General features: G+C 42.3%; 1 protein-coding gene across 1 annotated transcript in view; it reads right to left on the reverse strand.

Annotated features, from left to right (window-relative positions):
* LOC138681403 (CAP-Gly domain-containing linker protein 1-like) overlaps positions 1–16,986 on the reverse strand; it is a 54,376-nt gene that overhangs the window by 16,505 nt on the left and 20,885 nt on the right. The window contains exons 4-5 of the mRNA XM_069768883.1: positions 13,881–13,976; positions 3,483–3,530 (exon numbers count right to left, since the gene is read on the reverse strand). Coding sequence (XP_069624984.1) covers positions 3,483–3,530; positions 13,881–13,976 — 144 coding nt within the window. The remainder of the gene's footprint in view (positions 1–3,482; positions 3,531–13,880; positions 13,977–16,986) is intronic.

Raw genomic sequence — 16,986 nt, forward strand, 5'->3', positions numbered from 1 at the left:
ACTTCCTATCCAGACCCTAGTTTTACCAGTGTGAGGAGTGGCCCAATAAATAAAGCCTTTTTCTCCCCCTAGTGGCCGGAGTGTGAAGTGTAATGTGTGCTGGTGATACCTGGTCAGTAGAATTCCTTCAGTGCCATCAAACGTACCATCACTCCCCTTGGTGGCAGAGTGTCATACTGCAACGACCAGATCTCTGGGGCGCTGCATTTACCCTGGTTACCCGGGTGCTGCAGGGGGACTTCGGCATCGTTGAAGACAGTTTCAACGATGCCGAAGTCTTTCCCCTGATCGTTTGTCGCTGGAGAGAGCTGTCTGTGTGACAGCTCCCCAGCGACCACACAACGACTTACCAACGATCACGGCCAGGTCGTATCGCTGGTCGTGATCGTTGGTAAATCGTTTAGTGTAACGGTACCTTAATACATATTCCTCAACATTGACATTTTTTCCTTAAAGCGATTATCAAGAAAAAAGCTTCTTTCTAGAATAAAGCTGGTATGGACATCAGCAAGTTATACTTCTCTCGTCAAGTGATTGCCAATGGAAGCCGTGTTTAGGCACAAGATACCCGTACAGTGGAGGTGTAGCTTGAGGTTCAGCTCGGGAGAACGAAACACCTGAGTAGGCCCCTAACCAGGTAACCTTGATTACAACTATGGTGGCATCCCCTAATAATGGGTATAGGGGAACCTCAGGAGATGACCATGGTATTACTGAAAAAAATTATCTATACAAAGACCAAACACTGATATTACCGCCATATGGTGACCATACAGTGGTAGATACCAGTTCTACAGAACATATAAGCGATTACAGCACAGTTATAGATAATGATATACAGCTGACGTTCTTTCTGATGGAGTCATTCACTTTTCCCGTCTTTTCCCATCTGGCCCAGACCGACATGACAACTTCTTCTAGCCACAACTCGGCTGCAGGAATTACAACAAAGACACATTTCACTTCTCACATTTCCTGCACCATCTCCATCTATCCCCAACATACACAAACACCTCATCCTACTGATACCCCAATGCTGAGCCGCTACTTCCATATGTGTCCTTATCACTGAACCTACTGTATGTCCAAAAACTGAGCTCCTATTACTGTTCCACATAGTAATTCCACCACTGAGCCCCTTACAAAATAAATACCTCCTTTGCAACCTCTATATGGCAAAATTCCCCTCTAGAAAATATGAATGCCTTGTGCAAGTGCCCTAGAAAATATTGTCCACATTTTGCTCCTAGAACTTAATAATGCACCCATGTGCACCTTTGACAGTCGCAATACACAGTGGGCCCATATAACAATAATACTTGTTAAGTTCCCACTTAACATTTCCTGTATCCCCTTAAGTCCCACCATGTATAGCTCGTCTACAGTATGATGGGCCCATAGCTCTCTTATACATAGTATGATGGGCCCACAGCTCCCCTATATACAGTATGATGTCCTCAGTGCTCCCCCAAAACACAGTATAATGATCAGTTGCCCCCACACTGTAGCATGACCACTACAGTAGGCCCCACACTGTATGATTAGTCCCTACACTTTCTGGGGACCCCTACACTGTAAAATGGATTTAACAGTAGCCCCCAAAGTGTATAATGGATCTCACATTACCTCCCATACTGTATAATGGCCCCCACACTGTATGATGTCCCCCACATTAGCTCCCAAACTAGATAATGGCCATCAAAAACTGTATAATGGCCCCCGCATTTGCACCCATACTGTATAATGGCCCCCACATTTGTACCCATGCTGTATAATGGCCTCCACACTTGTACCCACTCTCTATAATGGCCCCAACATTTACACCCACACTGTATAATGGCCCCCACATTTGCACCCATGATGTAGAACGGCCCTGACATTTGCACCCACCATGTATAGTGGCCCCCATGTCCTATAATAGCCCCCACATTTGCACCCACACTGTATAATGGCCCCCATATTGCACCCACATGCATAATGGCCCCATAGCTGTATAATGTCCCTCACACTTTGAGAGCCCCCCACAGTAGTCTCCTCACTGTATGAAGGCCCTCCATCCACTAGCCATTACAATGTATGAGGAACCTCCATACTTTATAATGTCCCCACATTCATACCACATGTTTTAATTAAAATAAAAAACATCATATATTCACATAATCCAGGATCCCGATGAGCCCTCCTGCAAAGCTCCGGAGCATGCAGTGGACATCAGAGTCCCGGCGTGGTGTGATGACTCACGGTGCTAGGTTGCTGGTGTTGTGTGCATGCGTCGGCGCTTCTGACACTGCACCCCCTGCACTTCTGTAGACCATAGGCATCAAGCGACATGCGGTCTACAGAATGGGGAGCAGGAGTGCAAGGAGATCATAGTATAGTACTAATAGTAACAGATCTCTGCTCTACCACACAGCTTAAAGCACCACACAAGCTTTCATTTTATTTAATAGCTGGATTTGTGCTTTAAATGTAATTCTCCTGCCCCCTGTCTCATACTCACATGCCGCTGCCTTCATCTGTTTCCAGCGTCGCTCGGGATGGTCTCCGGCGAAAAATGACCTCCTGGCAGCTCCAGTGTTTCATGGAGCTGAGGGGAGGTCACTTTTCAATAGAAGTCTATGAACCTCGTTCTGGCTGTCATAGACTTGTATTGAGAGCGTCTGATGTAGCTTCTGACTTCTGGCCAGTGAGACCCTACTGTCACAAGATGGCACAGGGGAACTGGAGCGGCACCAAAAAAACTGTGAAGATGCCAAAGGGTGAGTATATGACCGGGGTCAGGGGGCTTAGATTTAAAGCGTCACTCCAGCACAGAAAATAAAAACCTGCTGGACTGGTGCTTCAACTATAGTGGGTGTGCATGCCGATATAGTTAAAGGTAGCGTAGCTGTGGGTGGACTCCTTAATAATAATCTTTATTTATATAGTGCCAACATATTCCGCAGCGCTTTACAGTTTAACAGTATCAAACACAACAGTCATCAGTAACAACGTTAACAATACAATAATTAAAGCGAAATAAAACAACCCTGCTCGTGAGAGCTTACAATCTACAATGAGGTGGGGAAATACAAAGTACAGGTGTGTATTTACAATGATGTATTTACAATGATGGTCCAGACATCTTCAGAGGGTGGGGGATAGATGGGGATAGTGAATGAGCTACACACACAATCATAAAATGAGTTTGATTAGTGACCGTGGTAGGCGCTCTGAACAAATGTGTTTTTTCAGGGAGCGCCTAAAACTATGCAAATTGTGGATGGTCCTAATGATCATGGTGCTCGTGGCAACCGGACCCTCTGCCCACCCGGGAGCTATGCTACTGCCCCGCAGCCCAACTTTGATTGCTAATATCTCTGCAATGAAGAGACGAAATAAAGAAAAATATATGTGTTTTATTCCGCTCTGCAGCCAATATTACATAGTGTGTCCAGTGCAACATGAAAATATGGTGAAAGGTCCTCCTCCTTAACAATTACCTTCTCAGCATAAGCCTTCAGTTTCTCAATCTCCAGTAAGTTGTAGTCCTGAAAGAACAACAATTTAAATATTTAATACATTTGACATAATAAAATAATATAAATATTCCTTAAAGTGGTTTTCCACTAATTAGATACCGATGAACTAAAGCAATCAACAAAGAAAGTCGGTTTATTCCACCGGACTACCAGTTAGCCGACTGGCAGATTCAGAATGCCTCCCAAATTTAACAGAAAAGAAAGAGACAAACCATGTGGCGCATGAATCGTGCAGCGGCAAACCTTGTATATGCCAAATAGCCACGCCCCCAAACCACACCCATTTGCCATTTCTTTTCACCCTGGTAGGAAGTGTCAGAGGGCTCGGTAGCATTTTTGCTACATTTTTATCCCTTTCCCCTTATTTGATTTTTTAAAGTGTATTTGTGAAATCGGGTTTTTAAAGGAAAGAAAAGCTTTGATTCTGCACTTAAAAAAGTAACTGCAGCTTATTACGTGTGTGTTTATAGGCTCCGCACAGAAGCCTATAGTGGAAAAAAAGCACCAATACCGCACAGTGCAACAGCGTCTTTACGCAAAATGCTGCAGAATTTCTGTGCAAAAATGGCATCAGAAAAAAAACGCAACATTTATGCTTCCATGTGAACACGCCTAAATGTCCAAATGCCTTTGGTGCATCTAAAGACACTGCTGAATTGCACAGTTTTGCTGCATTTTTTTCTCTATAGGCTTCTATGCGGAGCCTGAAAAATAACATGTAAAAAAAGTGCAGAATCAAAGCTTTTCTGTATAATTAAAAAGCGTTAGAAAGGCCGCTTTACATCTGCATCTAAATCAAATCAATTAACCCCTTTCTGACATTAGACGTACTATCCCGTTGAGGTGGGGTGGGCCCGTATGACCACCGACGGGATAGTACATCATATGCGATCGGCCGTCCTCACAGGGGGCGGGTGTCAGCTGACTATCACAGCTTACATCCGGCACTATATGCCAGGAGCTTTCACGGACCGCCCCCGTCACATTAACCCCCGGAACACTGCGATTAAACATGATCGCAGCGTTCCGGCGGCATAGGGAAGCATCGCACAGGGAGGGGACTCCCTGCTTGCTTCCCTGAGACCCTCGGACCAACACGATGTGATCGCGTTGCTCCGAGGGTTTCCTACCTCCTTCTCCCTGCAGGCCCCGGATTCAAAATGGCCATGGGGCTGCTTACGGGTCCTGCAGGGAGGTGGCTTACAAGCCCCTTCTCAGAGCAGGCGCTGGTAAGCCAGGAGCACTGCCTGTCAGATTGCTGATCTGACACAGTGCTGTGCAAAGTGTCAGATCAGTGATCTGACACTATAGTGTGATGTCCCCCCGTGGGGCAGTGTAAAAAAGTTAAAAAAAAAATATTTACATGTGTAAAAAAAAAAAAAAAAAAAAATCATAAAAAAAAGATTGTTCTAATAAATACATTTTTTATCTAAATAAAAAAACAATAATAGTACACATATTTAGTATCGCCGCGTCCGTAACGACCCGACCTATAAAACTGTCCCACTAGTTAACCCCTTCAGTGAACACCGTCACAAAAAAACGAGGCAAAAAACAATGCTTTATTATCATACCGCCCAACAAAAAGTGGAATAACGCGCGATCAAAAAAAGGATATAAATATCCATGGTACCGCTCAAAACGTCATCTTCTCCCGCAAAAAGCAACCCGTCATAAAGCATCATCAGTGAAAATATAAAAAAGTTATAGTTCTCAGAATAAAGCGATGCAAAAATAATTATTTTTTATATAAAATAGTTTTTATCGTATAAAAGCGCCAAAACATAAAAAAAATATAAATGAGGTATTGCTGTAATCGTACTGACCCGAAGAATAAAACTGCTTTATCAATTTTACCAAACGTGGAACGGTATAAGCGCCACCCCCAAAAGAAATTCATGAATAGCTGGTTTTTGGTCATTCTGCCTCACAAAAATCGGAATAAAAAGCGATCCAAAAATTTCACGTGCCCGAAAATGGTTCCAATAAAAACGTCTTTTAGGGTGACAGCTGCCAATCATAAAAATCCGCTAAAAACCCCCGCTATAAATAGTAAATCAAACTATTCACCTCCTTAGCGAGGGAAAAATAATAAAATTTAAAAAATGTATTTATTTCCACTTTCCCATTAGGATTAGGGTTAGGGTTAGGGTTGGGGCTAAAGTTAGGGTTGGGTTAGGGTTAGGGTTGGGGCTAGGGTTAGGGTTGGGGCTAGGGTTAGGGTTGGGGCTAGGGTTAGGGTTAGGGCTACAGTTAGGGTTGGGGCTAAAGTTAGGGTTAGGGTTTGGATTACATTTACGGATGGGATTAGGGTTGGGATTAGGGTCAGGGGTGTGTAAGGGTTAGGGGTGTGTTTAGGGTTACCATTGGGATTAGGGTTAGGGGTGTGTTTGGATTAGGGTTTCAGTTAGAATTAGGGGGTTTCCACTGTTTAGGCACATCAGGGCTCTCCAAACATGATATGGCATCCAACCTCAATTCCAGCCAATTCTGCGATGAAAAAGTAAAACAATGCTCCTTCCCTTCCGAGCTCTCCCATGTGCCCAATCAGGGGTTTACCCCAACATATGGAGTATCAGTGTACTCAGGACAAATTGGACAACAACTTTTGGGGTCCAATTTCTCCTGTTACCCTTGGGAAAATACAAAACTGGGGGCTAAAATATAATTTTTGTGAAAAAAAGAGATTTTTTTATTTTCACGGCTCTGTGTTATTAACTGTAGTGAAACATTTGGGGGTTCAAAGTTCTCACAACACATCTAGATAAGTTCCTTGGGGGGTCTAGTTTCCTATATGGGGTCACTTGTGGGGGGTTTCTACTGTTTAGGTACATCAGGGGCTCTGCAAATGCAACGGGATGCCTGCAGACCAATCCATCTAAGTCTGCATTCCAAACGGCGCTCCTTCCCTTTCGAGCTCTGCCGTGCGCCAAAACAGTGGTTTACCCCCACATATGGAGTATCAGCGTACTCAGGACAAATTGGACAACAACTTTTGGGATCGAATTACTTCTGTTATCCTTGGGAAAATAAAAAATTGGAGGCGAAGAGATCATTTTTGTGAAAAAATATGATTTTTTATTTTTACGGCTCTGCATTATAAACTTCTGTGAAGCACTTGGTGGGTCAAAGTGCTCACCACACATCTAGATAAGTTCCTTAGGGGCTCTACTTTCCAAAATGGTGTCACTTGTGGGGGTTTTCAACGTTTAGGCACATCAAGGGCTCTCCAAATGCAACATGGCGTCCTATCTCAATCCCAGTCAATTTTGCATTGAAAAGTCAAATGGCGCTCCTTCCCTTCCGAGCTCTCCTGTGCGCCCAAACAGTGGTTTACCCCCACAAATGGGGTATCAGCGTACTCAGGACAAATTGCACAACAACTTTTGGGGTCCAATTTCTCCTGTTACCCTTGGTAAAATAAAACAAATTGGAGCTGAAATAAATTTGTTGTGAAAAAAAATTAAATGTTCATTTTTTTTTTTAAACATTCCAACCTGAAGGGTTAATAATCTTCTTGAATGTGATTTTGAGCACCTTGAGGGGTGCAGTTTTTAGAATGGCATCACACTTGGTTATTTTCTATCATATAGACCCCTCAAAATGACTTCAAATGTGATGTGGTCCCTAAAAAAAAAATGGTGTTGTAAAAATGAAAAATTGCTGGTCAACTTTTAACCCTTTTAACTCCCTAACAAAAAAAAATGTTGGTTCCAAAATTGTGCTGATGTAAAGTAGACATGTGGGAGATGTTACTTTTTAAGTATTTTGTGTGACATATCTCTGTGATTTAAGGGCATAAAAATTCAAAGTTGGAAAATTGCGAAATTTTCAAATTTTTCGCCAATTTCCATTTTTTTTTTTTCACAAATAAAGGCAGGTAAGATCAAAGAAGTTTTACCACTATCATGAAGTACAATATGTCATGAGAAAACAATGTCAGAATCATCTGGATCCGTTGAAGCGTTCCAGAGTTATAACCTCATAAAGGGACAGTGGCCAGAATTGTAAAAATTGACCCGGTCATTAACGTGCAAACCACCCTTGAGGGTAAAGGGGTTAAGAGGTAAAATGCATAAAAGCAGCAAACACGCAGTGATTCAGAGAAGAATGTTATTGCGTTGTGTGGCGCGGACACCTGCAGAAAACAAGCATAAAAAAGCAGCATCTATGCTACTTGTTATTATGTCCTCAGCATTACATTTTTATTATATTTTTTATAGGCTTGATTGAGAAAAAAATCAATACCATTTTTATTACGCCATTTACTCATCACCATAAATAGTCTGATCACAGTGTTGCTCAGGTCATTACGATTACAGAAACCAAATCTGTCTTATTAGCTGATTTGCTATGTTTAGTATTTTTTTAAAAAGGCGCATTAAAAATGTCTTATTTTGTAATTGTTTTTCATTCTTTGTTTTAGAAACATTTTTTTAGGAAGAATCTGACTTTTATTTTCCCTCTAAAATGCAGGGACATAGCAGTATATTTCTATGTACAGATGCATCTCTATGTATTAGGCCGGTTTCACACGTCAGTGGCTCCGGTACGTGAGGTGACAGTTTCCTCACGCACCGGAGCCACTGACACACGTAGACGCATTAAAATCAATGCATCTGTGCAGATGTCATTGATTTTTTGCGGACCGTGTCTCCGTGTGCCAAACACGGAGACATGTCAGTGTTCGTGGGAGCGCATGTATTACACGGACCCATAAAAGTCAATGGGTCTGTGTAAAACACGTACCGCACACGGACGTTGTCCGTGTGCAGTCCGTGTGCCGTGCAGGAGACAGCGCTCCAGTAAGTGCTGTCCCCCCCACATGGTGCTGAAGCCGCGATTCACATCTTCTGTGCAGCAGCGTTTGCTGCAGAGAAGATATGAATAATCCATTTTTTTGTGGTTTTTCGTATATAAAATAAAGGTCCATGTCCCCACGCTTCCTGTCCTGGCCGCACCTTCTACTGTATACGGTCACATGGGGCTGCCGATTACAGTCATGAATATGCAGCTCCAGCTCCCATAGGGGTGGAGCCGCATATTCATTACTGTAAATGAGCGGCCCCACGTGACCGCATACAGTAGAAGGTGCGGCCAGGACAGGAAGCAGCGACAGCCAACGAGGGAGCTGGGTGAGTATTTTCAGAACAGCGGGGGGGGGGGGGGGGAAGCGCACAGGGGGTGAGGACATGGACCTTTATTTTATACACGAAAAACCACAAAAAAATGGATTATTCATATCTTCTCTGCAGCAAACGCTGCTGCACAGAAGATATGAATCGCGGTTTCAGCACGATGCAGGGGACAGCGCTAAACTTTAGAGCTGTCTCCTGCACGCTCCATGTGGTACCCAGTGGGCACACGGGTGGCACACGTGTGCCACACTGATGTGCCACAGAAACGCAGGGGCACACGGACACGGAGAATTCCAGTACCAATTTTTTCCGGTACATGTGTTAATTCATAGTTTTGATGCCTTCAGTGGGAATGTACAATTTTCATAGTCATGAAAATACAGAAAAATCTTTAAATGAGAAGGTGTGTCCAAACTTTTGGTCTGTACTGTACATGTATGCAGCATGGAGCAAACTCCCCCCCCCCTTCCAGCCTGCTGTAAAACAAAGCTGCCATGAGCTAGAAAAATTAGTTTAATTTAGGACTGAGGGGATGTATCTTAGTGGACAATAGACCGTGACCTCATCCCCCACACCTGGACTGGACACACCTCTTTTAGTTGGTCACATATAAGGGACAAGACCAGGTGGTTCTCTCTCTCTTTTGCTGTGCCTGCATTGCCTGGAATGATGATGGACCCACATGGCTTAAGTATACTCTGTATCCCCTTTTCTTAATAGGCCCAGTACTATTCATTAGGGTTAGCTAGCCATACGTGGGAGGGCTGATATTGTATGTGTAATTTGGGTAATCGGGCAGTTAATTGATTGTTGTGATATTACTGGTTATTGTGGGTTATTGCTTTGTGATATTGTTGGGATATCACTGTATACTGTAGTGATATTACTGTATTAGAGTTTTATATTTGTATAATTGTATATATATATATATATATATATATATATATATATATATATATATATATACGAGAAAAAAAGGAAAACAGCACACAAAGAAAATAATACAAAAAAGTGGGCTTTAATGCCTGGACGGCGTGGCAACGTTTCGGATTTCCAATCCTTTTTCAAGCAGTGAGTATACAAATGAAGTGGGTATATATAGCTAATACATATGTTTCTTATTAACCATCAATAAAACAATATTCATTTTTCTAACATTAGTGCTAACATACTCTGTATCCTAATAAAGTGCATCAGTGTCCATGTGCATATTTATACAATTACACCGTAAAACAATATCCAGCATACACAGTAGGCTGCAAATATCACACAAATATGGTAATGAGCAATTAGAACTAAACAGATGTCCCAATCTAGTATGTAATTAAACAAAAAATACACTTACAGGCATACCGCCGTTTGTGTGTAAATCTCGGCGTCTTCCTGGAGTCACTGCGCATGTCTATAGCTTCTGACCTAAGACGCATAGCATTGTGGTCAGCGCCTGCGCATTCAGGCTCCGAATACAGCAATGCCATATTGGAAAAGGGAATGACCTTAATTCCTAATGGAAATGTCAAAAAAACTCTGCAAATTTATAGCGAAACTTGATGTTTAATTCAGCGCTAGTCACATAAGTATCTTTTAAGTGTCATATTACCAAAAGACCTTAATATTCATTCAATGGGCTAATTTAAGCGCTAACAGAAATAGGACTGTATTAGAGTTTTATATTTGTATAATTGTATATATATATATATATATATATATACAGTGGGGCAAAAAAGTATTTAGTCAGTCAGCAATAGTGCAAGTTCCACCACTTAAAAAGATGAGAGGCGTCTGTAATTTACATCATAGGTAGACCTCAACTATGGGAGACAAACTGAGAAAAAAAAATCCAGAAAATCACATTGTCTGTTTTTTTAACAATTTATTTGCATATTATGGTGGAAAATAAGTATTTGGTCAGAAACAAACAATCAAGATTTCTGGGTCTCACAGACCTGTAACTTCTTCTTTAAGAGTCTCCTCTTTCCTCCACTCATTACCTGTAGTAATGGCACCTGTTTAAACTTGTTATCAGTATAAAAAGACACCTGTGCACACCCTCAAACAGTCTGACTCCAAACTCCACTATGGTGGAGACCAAAGAGCTGTCAAAGGACACCAGAAACAAAATTGTAGCCCTGCACCAGGCTGGGAAGACTGAATCTGCAATAGCCAACCAGCTTGGAGTGAAGAAATCAACAGTGGGAGCAATAATTAGAAAATGGAAGACATACAAGAACACTGATAATCTCCCTCGATCTGGAGCTCCACGCAAAATCCCACCCCGTCGGGTCAGAATGATCACAAGAACGGTGAGCAAAAATCCCAGAACCACGCGGGGGGACCTAGTGAATGAACTGCAGAGAGCTGGGACCAATGTAACAAGGCCTACCATAAGTAACACACTACGCCACCATGGACTCAGATCCTGCAGTGCCAGACGTGTCCCACTGCTTAAGCCAGTACATGTCCGGGCCCGTCTGAAGTTTGCTAGAGAGCATTTAGATGATCCAGAGGAGTTTTGGGAGAATGTCCTATGGTCTGATGAAACCAAACTGGAACTGTTTGGTAGAAACACAACTTGTCGTGTTTGGAGGAAAAAGAATACTGAGTTGCATCCATCAAACACCATACCTACTGTAAAGCATGGTGGTGGAAACATCATGCTTTGGGGCTGTTTCTCTGCAAAGGGGCCAGGACGACTGATCCGGGTACATGAAAGAATGAATGGGGCCATGTATCGTGAGATTTTGAGTGCAAACCTCCTTCCATCAGCAAGGGCATTGAAGATGAAACGTGGCTGGGTCTTTCAACATGACAATGATCCAAAGCACACCGCCAGGGCAACGAAGGAGTGGCTTCGTAAGAAGCATTTCAAGGTCCTGGAGTGGCCTAGCCAGTCTCCAGATCTCAACCCTATAGAAAACCTTTGGAGGGAGTTGAAAGTCGGTGTTGCCAAGCGAAAAGCCAAAAACATCACTGCTCTAGAGGAGATCTGCATGGAGGAATGGGCCAACATACCAACAACAGTGTGTGGCAACCTTGTGAAGACTTACAGAAAACGTTTGACCTCTGTCATTGCAAACAAAGGATATATTACAAAGTATTGAGATAAAATTTTGTTTCTGACCAAATACTTATTTTCCACCATAATATGCAAATAAAATGTTAAAAAAACAGACAATGTGATTTTCTGGATTTTTTTTTCTCAGTTTGTCTCCCATAGTTGAGGTCTACCTATGATGTAAATTACAGACGCCTCTCATCTTTTTAAGTGGTGGAACTTGCACTATTGCTGACTGACTAAATACTTTTTTGCCCCACTGTATATATATAGTCGCCAGCTTGGATATAAATATATATGTATGTTATAGACTGCAGACTTGTGTGTATAATAAATACCCTTTATTGTTACACTGTTTTGTCTTAGTTAGTATATAGCATAAGGAAAAGATAACGTTGAGGCGTATTAAGTGGATATTAATTATTAATAGTCAAGTTTGGTGATAATATTTAATATCGGACGTCAATAGAAGTGTAGGGAGGTTTCCCCTTTTGGTAACTACAGATTTAGTATTTTGTAGGAGGGAACCTTGCCCTTTTACAGTGACGCCCCCGGTCCCTGGTTGTCACAGTGGCATTGCTTTCCTCACGGGGAGATTCATGTCACGCTTAGAAGCAAGGGAAGATCTCTTCTATCAGGTAATCACAATGCAAACAACATAATAATAATCTTTATTTTTATATAGCGCTAACAAATTCCGCAGCGCTTTACATCACATTATCATCACTGTCCCCGATTGGGCTCACAATCTAGAATTCCTATCAGTATGTCTTTGGAATGTGGGAGGAAACCGGAGTGCCCGGAGGAAACCCACGCAAACACGGAGAGAACATACAAACTCTTTGCAGATGTTGTCCTGGGTGGGATTAGAACCCAGGACCCCAGCGCTGCAAGGCTGCTGTGCTAACCACTGCGCCACAACATGTTCACACTCCAGGCCAGAAGGGGGAGCTCTGAACATGGTTTTCAGGGGAACTTCCCTATATATACACATTTTGGTTTTGGAGGGAAAGTCAATCAGTGACGAGGAAGAGAGAGAAGGCCAGAGAGGAGCTTGTCAGCTGAGGCGGAGCTGGTACGGTAGGAGGATATCTAAGCAGACGTGGGGGTCTGCAGCTCCTGGCGGAAAGAGGAAAGAAGAGAGACGTGTGAGGGGCCATGCAGCCATGAGAAAGATCTGCAGCTACTGGACAGGGGAACAGAGAAGGAAGAACAGTGTAAAGTGAGCATGCAGAAGAATGAAGCGCAGGCTAGTGGCACCAGGGAAGGACAGCAGCGTATGGACTATCTCCCTGTGGAACGCAGATTCCTGGTAGCCGGAAGACCGAGGTTGTGAGGAACTCTAAGACTTACAGCAGAAACTGGCAGGACAGCTGAACTACACGTAAGCTGTCCACCCTAATAGCCAAGAAGCACAGTGGCACATAGAGCCCGGGTCGTGATAGAGACTCTATAAAAAGGCTCAAGCCACCTGTCATACGGGTCTGTGTCCCACCTTTATGGAGGACAGAGAGAACTGTGAGGACCTTGCCAGAAGCCATAGGCAGTAAGGGACTACAACATCACCACGCTAATAGGAAGGCTTCTAACTCCACCTGGTAACGGAGATTCTGAACCTGCTTCCAAGCCGGCCGGAACCTGCCTGTACCTGTGGTCTGGTGCCTTGGACTGTGGATGCCTGAAGTCTCCAGTAAACCAGGTAAAGAGACTGCACACCTGTTTCTTTATACACTAAAGAACCTTTATACCAGGTAAAGAACCTCCGTTTCTTTATACACTAACCACCATCACCAGCTATACACCGGGAGCCCTGGGGACCTACTTCTCCTGTGGGAAGTTATACCATCTTAGCTTCATAACTTCACACCAGAGGACCCCTTTAAGCAGCGTCAGTCCCCACTGACCGAATACCACAGGTGGTGTCACGAACACAAACTTTATTTCAGATCCCCTTAAAAGACCTTTCCCTTTATTTGGGCGCCCAGGACCATGGGTCGGGTCACAATCACCGTGACATCTCCTTTAAGTACCGGACCCCCCAGGCCATGATCATACACTGATAGCACCTGTAACACTCCAATATAATTCTGATTTTTTTTTACTGTCAGGGTGACTACACCATGTTAAAATATAGCAAAAAAAAAAAAAAGTGTTGCTTTTTGTAACCTTTTCCTTGCGTAATTCAGCTATCACTGGTAAACGTCTTTTTTTCAGTCTTTCCAGTTCAGCTTTTGTGTTCTCAAGTTGTATGAGGATTTCAGCCTGTAAAGTAATAGAGAGAATAACACTTTGCAATACAATGTAATATATTATTTGTTTTTTTTTTGTCTTTACATTGTCAATCCAGGGCAGCAGGCAGGGAGAAGCTGCCCGGAACCCGCCTATCCGACTAGTCTACAGCTCGCCCGGTGGCTTTTATAGCATGTTCTTCTCTGAAACGCCGCAGCTTTTTAGAAGCAGACATACCTGGCTGAGATCGTACAGCCAGTGCCTGATACATGCTGCTCCTGGACTGGGCCGTATGGATTAGATGTCAGGTACACTTTAAAAATGTGACTACTGTTGTTTATATGTGACTACTTTGATGAAATATTATCACATGTACAGTAGTTACAGGTCCAAAGTCAACATTTGCAATGTGCGACATTTCTCTACTTGTAGATTTAGTGGAATATCTATGGCTTTTTTTGGTAAAACTGTCTTTAGTGTATAGTTTTACAGTGCCCTTTAAAAGAAAGAAAGAAATTGGGCAGATTTACAAATTCTGTCTTACATTTAGACAGTGTAAATTTTAACTAGGCATTCTGTCAATGTGAAAAATTTAGCAGTGGCTCATTCTGGAGAATAAATTTAGTGCACACTTTTATCATACTTTACACTCTATCGGCTCAAATTACCTCAATATTTTGAACCCCATTTTTTGCACATTGTCTCATTTTAGGCCAGGCGTCTTTCCTCTATACCAGGCCTCGTATTTGCTAAGGAGCAAAAAATATCTAAAACACATAAATGTAAAGCAAAGCATATTCCCAAGAGTTATCCTTCACAAACTGAGCCAAATTATTCCACATTTAGCTTAGTAAATTTCCCTCATGAATTGAATTAGTATTAGTATGCAAACATGTAAAAATCATTCAAACATTTTTTTCTCCAACGATTTCTGATTTACCTTTTTGCTATGGTTCCTTACTTCTTAAAGAGTTATTCCCCTCCTAAAAAACAAGGTATCCCTTATTTATGGGATAGGAAATAACATGCTGATTGCTCAGGGTCCAACTGTTGGTACTCCCAGAAATCCCGAGATCAAAGCTTTGGAACCCCAAGAACGAGGCTCTACAGCCTGATTTTGAATGGAACGAAGATGACCATGCTCGGCCCCTACTCCCTTAATTGTTTTTAGGCCTGTTGAGTACAATATTCGTTTTTCTCCTGCAGTTCCATAGACAATGGAGCAGAGCAGAGATCGAGCATGGACATCTCCCTTCTATTCAAGATGGGATTGTAAAGCCCAGTTCTTGTGATCACCTGGGGGTCCCAGATGTCAGACCCCCTGCGATCAGTAAATTATCCTCTATTTTACTGGGAGGGGATAATTTCTTTGAGGGGAAAATAACCCGTTGTTACATCTGCACAAGGACCTGCTCCTCCGACGTCTGCTTCTGTCAACAGACGTCGGAGGAGCATTAATTCTTCGGGTGGCTATCATGATAGAAGAACTGTCGGAACCAGAAACTCTGAATAGTGCATGCTCTGTCCAACCACTGAGATTAGGGTAGCTTCAGTACCATCCAGCCTGGCTGTTTGAGTGTGTATGCTGTCCAGCTGGAGTTAGCAGCTCCCTGCTCCAGCCAACTGGAGAGCACCACACCTTACTTATTCTTCCATCCCACTGCTGGAAGCTGCCAGATATAGTTTTGTGCTTCTCAGGTCTGTTAGTTCAGTTCCAGTATAGTGTATATGTTTCCTGTTTTTGACCTCAGCTTTTCTTATTGACTATTCTTGCGTCTTCCAATTTTATACCTTTTCGATCCCTGTATAAGGGTTTAAGGGTGAAGGACAGTGCTACTCCTGGGATCTGATAAGCGGAGTGACTTGTGCAAAGCCATTTTATAGCTGCCAGGCGACCACTGACACTCGCCTCATTACTCCCGTTAATTAAGGGATTGTCCAAAACTAAATATTTAATCCCCAATATCCTTTATAGTGAAACAAACATTTTCCTAATTTATATTTCGTTAAAATAAATATACTCCTCTGATATCACCCCTGATCGTGTGGCGTCCCAATTCCAGATGACATCCACTTATGACACTCCATTCAAATCACCCAAATGGTGTTAATTCAAAGGTAAGACTGATATTGTGCAAGGCATGAGGGGGTATGTAATTAGATTATTATCAGAAGAGCATGTGAAAGCTGGATGACATGAGATCAGGAGAAATACATTCAGAAAATGCTTGTTTAGCCTTGATAAGATAACAGGGATTACATTTTTTCGCATCAGACAATCCCTTTATGATAAATGCACACGTTGAGTATTTGCAGAATGTTGGCAGGAACGCTGCGTAAAATGAAAGCATGTTTTTACTCATTTTCTATGCGTTTTTCATGTGCTTTTGATACATTTTTTACTTGCATGTTTCTCCTATTCATTTAAATAAGTGAAAAAATGCAGCAAAAATGTGGAAAGAATCGACATGCTGCTAATTTTTTTTTGAAAAAGCAACAACAAAACTAAACGCTTTGATGGTTCAAATCTGGAAGGAAAACATAAGAAGCATGTTCTTACAGAAATCTCATTCACTTTGCATGTAAATATGAAATGCCTTAGTTTTTTATTTTCCGCTGCAAAAACGCTTTTAAAAAAATGACAAAAACTCAACGTGTGAACAGGCCCTTAAATACTTTAGGACTTTTAGTCTGTTATTAGGCTCCTTTATTGGCTTTGTGCATTGTTTGTGATGTATTACTGCATTATTTTCTTTACGTTATTATACTTATTAGGGTACGCTCATGCCGGCTTGATACGCTGATAATGTTCAACACTGAAATTCGCAGGAGCAAAATTCGTACTGAATCATCACTCTTGAATAGACATAACACAAATTCAAAATACATCGCCACATGCAGATTTTTCCCGCATTCGGGAAATGAGGTTTTGTAGAATGTCATCCACTTTTTGCTAGTTTTGTACTAGGCAGCTATTTTATGCTTATATATCTAGAGCTGGAAGGAAAGCCAGAGTGTATCTGCCCTGACGCCTGCTTAGCTA

This window comes from Ranitomeya imitator, chromosome 5, assembly GCF_032444005.1.
Source record: "Ranitomeya imitator isolate aRanImi1 chromosome 5, aRanImi1.pri, whole genome shotgun sequence".
Taxonomy (NCBI): Eukaryota; Metazoa; Chordata; class Amphibia; order Anura; family Dendrobatidae; genus Ranitomeya; species Ranitomeya imitator.